This window comes from Arachis ipaensis, chromosome B02, assembly GCF_000816755.2.
Source record: "Arachis ipaensis cultivar K30076 chromosome B02, Araip1.1, whole genome shotgun sequence".
Lineage (NCBI taxonomy): Eukaryota > Viridiplantae > Streptophyta > Magnoliopsida > Fabales > Fabaceae > Arachis > Arachis ipaensis.
The window spans coordinates 16,778,506-16,787,412 of NC_029786.2; the positions used below are offsets into that span (position 1 = coordinate 16,778,506).

The 8,907-nt window shown below is 33.5% G+C and overlaps 1 protein-coding gene across 1 annotated transcript; it reads right to left on the reverse strand.

Annotated features, from left to right (window-relative positions):
• On the reverse strand, window positions 1,303–8,549 carry LOC107625050 (cyclin-C1-2). The gene is made up of 10 exons (XM_016327587.2): window positions 8,347–8,549; window positions 7,996–8,093; window positions 7,193–7,299; window positions 6,956–6,995; window positions 6,200–6,244; window positions 5,114–5,232; window positions 4,855–4,969; window positions 4,195–4,245; window positions 2,323–2,470; window positions 1,303–1,775 (listed from the first exon to the last, which is right to left on the reverse strand). Exons 2-10 carry the CDS (start codon window positions 8,025–8,027, stop codon window positions 1,671–1,673), a joined length of 762 nt encoding a protein of 253 aa, XP_016183073.1. The 5' UTR covers window positions 8,028–8,093; window positions 8,347–8,549; the 3' UTR covers window positions 1,303–1,670.

The following is an 8,907-nucleotide window of genomic DNA, read 5'->3' on the forward strand; positions in this document are numbered from 1 at the left end:
TTTAATTATTATATATTTTTAATATATATTTTGTATTTAACATGTATTTTATAATTTCACCACTAATTTTTTATACACAGGCAACATGGTATGTATAAGCAAGTCATCTTAGGTGAATTAACTGATCTTTGGTGAATGAACCGAGTTTAAACTTACAATTTTACAAATTTGCTAAAAGCTCGAGTTATTCCAAATTTCCAAGTCTAACCGTTCAGTAAATTTGGAGAGGCACGACTCAGCTACTTCATCTTTGGAGAGGCACGTTGGTGTAACATGAGGTTAACCCAAGATGACTTCACCCCATATTCGTTCACCATCCATATCTCCACTTTGTTGTCATAGGGCCACTACAAAAACTACCAAATTCACTAAATTGAAATTTATGATAATCATCGCGTACTGGCACTTCTTGCAACCTCTTTTCCGTCAAGTCAAATTCTACTATTACTCTATTTCATTAGACGAAAACATCCAATGCACAACCATTTAAAACATTGTAAATCATGTTGCTTGTATGCGAAGTTTGTATTCGTAGGTTTTGATGAATGACAAACCAACAAACGACATGAAAGACAAACCAACAAACAACCTTTCGCAAAAAGATTCATTGTTGTTGCAATACTCAATTCACCCCCCCCCCTCTTGAGTAATTGTGCATAGGTTCTACAAACATGACCCGAATTCTTTGGTGTCGTTATGCAGTAAGGGAGGGAACACAACAATATCAACATTCAGAAAACTCAATTCCTCGACAACCAAGTAATCATCTATTGAATTGTCATAACCAAGCCCCAATCTAGATTTATGCACGTTCCGATTTGGAGGTGGTCGTCATACTTTAGCGAGAATCTGTGAATGGGTTTCAATTTTCAAATGATGAAATTCATACTCGAGTTTGTGTCGTAGAAGCACGTCTCCACAAGAACCTTATGTGATCTGAACACCATCAAACGGCTGTAAGGAAAATGGGTTTCAATAGCCAAATAATAATATATACCAGTGTACTATACGGATACGGGAAATGTGTTTCTCCATCTAAACAATGTTGCTTGACTAATTTACAATTAATATAGTCCTCAAATGTATTAAGAGAGAAAAAAAATGTTACCTTAGGAGCAGTAGCTGTCTCTCCACTCTCCAATCGCCAACTATCTTGATTGAAATTTGGAATTTGGATGAATCGATAGTGTGAAAGACTTGGGGAGCATCAGAGCATGGTTGGAAAAAAGTATCCCTTTTCTAAAATAAAAAAGAATAAAAGAAAAGCATGTTTTTCTTAAAATTAGGGTTCTCGTACACTCGTTGGAAATCATATATATATATACTTACATAATAAGTTCAACTACAGAACAAAACGTACAAAGCACTCAGTTATGCCTCACTTCCACACCAATGTTCGAGTTATGAAACAGTACTTTAAATAGACAATACACACAAGACTAATTCAAATCACATTAAAATCGATTTTTGTCCTCATGAAGAACTACGTCGCTCTTTCATCCTTTTTTATCTTTAACATTGACAATTGACTTAACCTCATAAAGACAGTAATAATAAAGGCAATACTGGAACATATGATGCAGCAGTGATCAAAAGAATTCAGAACAGCCAGTGATAAATGCAATTTGCTAATTTCATTCAACGTATGCAGCTTGATAGCTGGCTCATTCTTAGGGCCTCAAGGTTAGCTTCTGGAGAGCAGCATTAATTCTATCTTCCGTGAACATCCTGTTGCTTTCATAAAAATCAAGTATCTCCATCGATATATTTTTTACCTGTCAAAACAACCACGACCCAAGATCAAAATTTTCATTATTGCTCGAATAAGTGGAAGCCTAGCCGATTCATCATATTCGTAACATTTTCAATTTAAGTGATTATAACCTGATGCAACAGCATAAACCCACTCCACAATAAATGTATCCAAAACTAACACCCAACCCTTCCCACCTAACCTACATAGATTAATCATTAACAAGAAACATTCAAGATATATTGTTTTGGTCTGTAAGATATTATGAAAATCTAGTTTCAGGATGCAAACTACTATTTTGAAGAATTTGAACAAAATTATCATAATTTTTAACGGACTTAAAACCTATTAATTTTATATAGTGATCAAAACCATAACAAAATAATAATAACTTGAGCGTAATCATTTTGTAGATATTTCGGCCTAAACAAAATAGAAAAAAACTATAGACTAACACCTAAAATTGATAAACCTTTTTCAGCACCAAAACTAACATAATTTCAAAATACTATACACTATACAACATTTAAGTAAAGATACAAATTCTTAAAATATAGCAAAACACTAACCACATTCATGTCAACACGTAGTTCTTCAAACCAAGCAGTCGTGTCTTTCTCCCGGAATACGCTAGCAATGTAGATGCAAGCTAAAGCAATAAGATGCGGAGGATGAACAAGAATTAGATCCATCTTGTATGTGTCATTTATGACGCCCCTGTGATTATCAAAATTCATGTTCAAGTTTCCACAAATTTAAAATCACATTCAATGTGCTAATATTTAAGGGCCTAATTTGTAAACATAACAATAATTGTGGTATCTCGAGAACATAAATTATATAAAATCTTTTGGAACTAAGTCATCAGCATTTTGACCTTTTTGAACCAAAGTGGTGACACTCTTGTTGCCAAAATTTTACATGAAGATATGTTGAGAGGTTCCACAAACTTTCGTGTCTACCTTATCATGATTAAGTTCCAAACAAATTTGGTATGGATGACATCAGTAAACCTCTTGATACCCATATTTTGCCAATTGAATTAGCAAAGATCGATTCATTGATATACCAAGAATGATCTTGAAGATAATCCTAAGAAGAAATATCCTTATGCATGTCGTCATACAATAAACTTAATTTGTCTTTTGTTTGTATACTAGATAGATTTCTGTTTAACCAAAGACATGTTCATAAGCTTGATCATGACTTATTTAATTATCTTGTATACAAAAGAATAGAAGACTTGGATACATTTTCATGCTATCTAGAAATGTTCTCTCTTAAAAGACTGTTTGAGCGAGTACTTTGTCAACACTACAAATGACAGATCGTGACCTAACATCATAACTTGACGCAGTCCATGATATAACAAACCAAAATGGCCTTGGTTGGTGACTTTAGTTGACAACATGCACATGGTCCTCTCCGCAATCTTCATAAGGATTTGGAGGTTTAGAATTAAGTCTTGATAACCCAAGTATCCGTTTTACATGCAAGCAAAAAACCTTTTATATACAAGTGTCACCTAGACCCTAGTAGCTTCCTATTTTATAAAATCCAAATGGACAATGACAGTCCATTTTGTTAATGTTGCAAGTGTGAGGAGTATTGAAGTTAGTCCCACATCAAAGAAAGCAAGGAAGAGTGAAAAGTTTATAAGATGAGAGACCCATTAACTTGACACCTTAAAGTTTTGAGTTGGATGTGGTGTCTTCTCATCTTATGTTCTCTCACTTAATTCCTCCCCGAAGTCTCTCCGATAATCGGGAGCTCTCCACGGTTGGCCCAACACATTTTCCCCCTTCCTTTCTTTTGCTTTATAGAGAGTAGTCCATTAAGGATAAAAACGGTGGAAGAATGCTGTTAGGGAGAAAGCTCCTAATGGAATTAAAGTTTACAAAAGGAAGAGGTTCAAGGGTATTTCGGGTAGAGTTGGGAACTTGACTAAAGCAGTGTTGCTAAGGGGACTCTCTAACTGATCGCTGAGCTTGCCAATAGGGGTGTGAGGAATGTGATGATTGCATGTGAGAGCATAAAACGTTAGAGGAGAAAGGGGATATTTGTAGGGATGTGAGAGAGTAGAGGGGTAGGCTGAATATTGGCTGGGAATTGGAAGAGTAGAGCTGCTCCATAGTGCTCTGTATTTTCCTTTCTTTGTTGCCTTTCATAAATCTTCTTCTATGTTCCTCTTCACTTATTCTTTTAACATCAGTGTAAGAGGTCGTGATAAATACAAATATCATTTCCTTCTATTTGTTCAGCGTGGTTCCTATCAGACACCAGTGATAACTTCTGACCTTTCGACTAAAAGCTAATTGTATCTTTAGGATTAGGACAAGCAGCATAAGTAGAGCATGAGAGCAATGAATTCACATAATAAAGGGAAGAGGAAATTATAGAATGTGAACGAAACTAAGCTATTCAGCACAAAGGACTCTTACCAAGTTAGCTGAGTCATGCTTAGGTCATTCAAACTTGCATCTTGAAGAAACCTAGAGAATTAGCATTACAATATCAGTGAGGAACTATTAATGAAAATAATATTCTACGAAGATAGAATATCTAGTCAAAATGCTAAGGCAAACTTGCAATTGATATTAGAGTATGGATTCACATTAGAAGTCACATATATTTATTTAGATACATAAATGGTGTGACAAAATAGTTGTTGCTTTAATCCTTAACAGCGATAAGATAACAGAGGAACTAAATCACTTAATGGCAATGGCAACTACCAAAGATGAAGGATTGGTTGACATAGAAAAGAATTCTGAAACTCAACATGTTGTCAAAGTCTAAACCATCAGAGATGGCAACCTAGACCAGTTATTTGGAGTACATTTTTCGCACATAGGTTATTACAAGTTGAATATGTTTAGTATTGTTAAGAAAGACATGGTTTTTCATTTTACTGTAAAGTTGAAAATATACTAAAGGAAGTCTACTCATTTTGTCACTACTAACATAAAAGGAAGGGAACAGAAACAAAACATAGAGTATGTCTAAACTGGTCAACGTGAAAGGGATATTTGTACATTTTTCTAGCTAAATCTGAAGGGATGATAGCACAAACTTTACAACTAACCTAATCCAACACTTACTGCGACAGTGAACGATAGGGGTGGAATACAACCAAATAATAGTCAAGGGCTTCTAAAATCTTCATTTCCATTTCAAGTATGTCCTTGATTTCATACCTGTACTTATCATCAGCATCTGCATTCAAATTTCTGTTTCTTCATCACAATAGTGAAATATAAGACTAAAATAACTAACTTTTGAGATGGAGAAAGCCCTTGTAGCATAAGGGGTCAACGTGAAGCTAAATAAGATAAATTATAATATAAGGGAACAGCTTACACAATTTTTTAATGTAAAATACAAGCAGCCGAGCCTGCACTGTGCTTTCCTCTGCTTTTGATGCTAGGTACAAGCAGGTTGGAGCAACCAGACGTGGATCATACTCAGCCATACTCTTCCTGGAAGCAAAAAAATTGAAGATGTTATAGCATACAACTGTCCATAAGCATCACTCCTAAAAATTTAAGCTGATGGAAAATGACAATTGATATTGAATGGCTTCATATATTAATAATTTAATACACCTTTTCATGTAAGAATAAGATCCTGCTGGGCATAAAGCATGAGTTGCCCATAGGCCTATTTTCTTTGGTGCTAAATTAAACTTACTGAGTTTAAAAGAATGAGAACAACAAAGATTGAACTCCTAATTCTTAGTGATAGGAACTAGCATATTATTAGCTACTGTTGTTAGTAAGGGAATGAGAGTTAGGGGCTTCAAGGAATTCAAATGGGCCCAACTACATGTAGTTAACTACTGAGCACAGCAAAAGTGGATGGGAGACCACGCAAATAATACATAGATACACAAATTTTACACCATATCTTATCATATACCCTTGCTTCTTGTTATTTTCGTGAACAATGCTACCCTAAACTGGTTTTGATACATATCAAAAATCATCTCTGCCAAAAGCTAAAGTTGTTGGACAAGCATACATGTATGTTTTTTATATGTTGATGAACGTCATTAACGAGTTGTGGAATATGAATAGTATGGTAATGCAATTGATAGGAAAATTGCATTTAAACAATAGAAGTCGTGGAATTGTAATAATACTAGCCATCAAGAACAGCTCACTCTAAAATAATGCTCAATAAGACGTATTAATCGCTTCTTATCTATTAATATAAATATGCTAACCACAATAGACATCAAGCATCAGACCTAAGAATTATTAATACTGTATCACAATTCCCACATTGTTGTTAGACTCCTTTCAAACCAATACAAGCGCACAAATTTAACTTTGATGTATTTCTTTAAAAACAATTTTAAAAAAATTAAAAAAAAAAAAACAGAAAGAGAATAAAGAAAAAAGAAGATAGAGTCAGCATTATAAGTTTGCAAGTTGCAACACTTACCGGGTGTAAACACGCCTCATATATGTAACTGCAGTGGCAACAACCCTGAAAAAAGGGGCCAAAATATTAGAGACAGTCAAGGCACTTGACACAGAATAATTGGCAAGAGATGCTCCTAAACATCTTATATGAAGATGACTTCCTTTTATGTGCCATGAAAATTAGAAGCAAGTATTCCTCAAGTATTTTAGTTCCGTTTCAAACTTAAACAATTATAATTTAAAATTCAATCCAGTTCATTTAAATCTGATCAAACATAGTTACCAGGCTTCTGAAGTTCCAAATCTATTCAGTGGATCTGTCAAACAATAACCTAATTCCACTTAAATGACTGCTTCACATAAACTTAATAAAGAATGAAAATACTAAATAAGACTATTAACTAGAAGAATACATCATATTTGCACATTACAAATAATAAATTTACATGACATAGCTATGCAGTCATCACAATTTGGGTGCAATTATTGATTTTGATTGTATTTTCCATGGTTAAGCAGAATCTCAGAATTTTGGTCTACAAGCCAGATGTTTCGAGCTAAAGGACCATCTTTAGAAAGAAATTATGGGAGGTTTAGTGGTTGACATAATGACTACTTATCCTAATCATTCAACTTTATCTTCAAAACGTTTGTATCGATACAAAAATATGCAAATCCTTGCCAACTTATAAGATCAAAACATAATATAGTTCAGACTTCACAATATAAATCTCTATCTTTAAGTAATTCACTATAATTTTTTAGTGATACATACCTCTGCCTCACTTTTACTTGTTGGGCCAATCTCAAAATATCTGCACCGGCAAGAAACGAAAAATCAGAAACTCGGTAGCACGTCTATGGTAAATAAAGGATATCAATTGCAATACAACTGATAATTTATTGGCCATGATAGAAATAAGTAAAAGTAAAGAGAAATAGTTAAAGACAATAACAGCACTAGAAGGTGCACAAATATAAATATAAATACACAAGAAGAAAGAGAGCATACAATTGGTCATGTGCATCTTTATGAGCTTGAAATCCTCAAGTGTGACTCCCCTTTCTTTGTCAAGTGGGTTCACCATATCCACATCTTCTTGGTCCAGAAGATGCTTGCTGCAATAATCCAGAACATCGTTACACCCAAATTAGAAGTGCCACAAGGAGAGAAGGAAAAATACAAAAGATTAAATAAATTCTCCCTTCAATATCAAGGAACTGTCCAATTTTAAATGCACACTTAGATTAAAGGAATAATTCTAAAAATTGAAGTTACAAAAAGGTAAAAGGTAATTTATAAAAGAGTAATATATGAAATCAATCCCCAATGAATGAGTCGAACAATTTAATCCGCAACAAATTTTAATCACCAAATCAGTCCCTAAACTTTTATTTCGTTAGACAAATCATTCCTCAAATCATATTGTTCATCTATATAGAAAGATTGATCTGAGAATTTAAAAATTCTTAGGAACTGTTTATGTCTTTATCAAATAACAACAGGGACTAACTTGTCTAAATTTTTAGAAAAATTTGAAGTTACGATCTAACAAAACAAAAGGTTATAGACTGATTTGGTGATTCAAATTGTTTAGGACTAATTTGTTCTACTTAAAATTCGTTACTCTTAATTATCCTTAGCAACGATAGTAGAAATGAGTTATATTAAATAAGGATAACGATATAATTGGTAAAAAGAGAGTGAATGTTACCTAAAATTTCAAATGAACAATTATTCATGAAAAAGTAAATGTTGAAATTGGACACTTTATTGATACTAAAGGGAGTAATTATGAATACAACTGAACATACTAGTGAGATGAAGTCCAGAAATTCGCAGACATATCTTCTTCAGAGATCAGAGAAAAATTCACTCCAATAGGAACCACAAAAAATGTTCCAAAAACCCTCTGCAATGCAAAGCAAACAGTTGGATGAGGAATACCAATTAAAATTGACACCAATCAAATGTTCCGCCTTCAAAAGAACAACATTTTCATTGTACATAGAAATAGTATTTAACAAAGCAAAAAAAGATCAGAACCAATTGTCAAATTTTAACAATAGTACAATAAAAAGATTTCTTTCTCTTAGATAGAAAACGGAAACCCAAGAGAAAAAGAAACAAACTCAGACGTCACGAGTAATTGGATATCGACATACCGTGAAAACAAACTCAAAATCTTTAATAAACAAGAAAAGACAATATCGAATCTCAGCACTGGGTCTAAGTACAAACTGCGGTAGGAGAGTGGAAATAACAACGGACAGAAGCTGAGTGAAGGCTGGAGAGATGAAGACAAGAGATTAGACGAGGGTCGGAGACTCGCAGTCGCAGAAGCTCCGGCACAAGGATTAGGGACAGGAGCCACGGAGACGGCGACTAAGGCAGAGAAATACAATCAATCAAATTAGAAGAATAAAGACTATAAACGATACGGCGTCAAATATCTTAGCCCCTCCTTCTTGGGTGATTATTCACATAATTATTTTTGTTTGTTGTAAAATAAATACCAAATAAAGAAGTATAAATAGAAGATTCTAGTACTATAATTACTATCTCAATATAATAAAGATGATTAATATTGCTATTAATATTATATGTAAAGAGTAATAGAAAAGAGTGAATATTATATGTAAAGAGTAACAGAAAAGAGTGTTTAAAATACTTATAAAATAAAAGAAGAGAAAGAATTGTAGTAAAAATATAAAGAGAAGAGTATT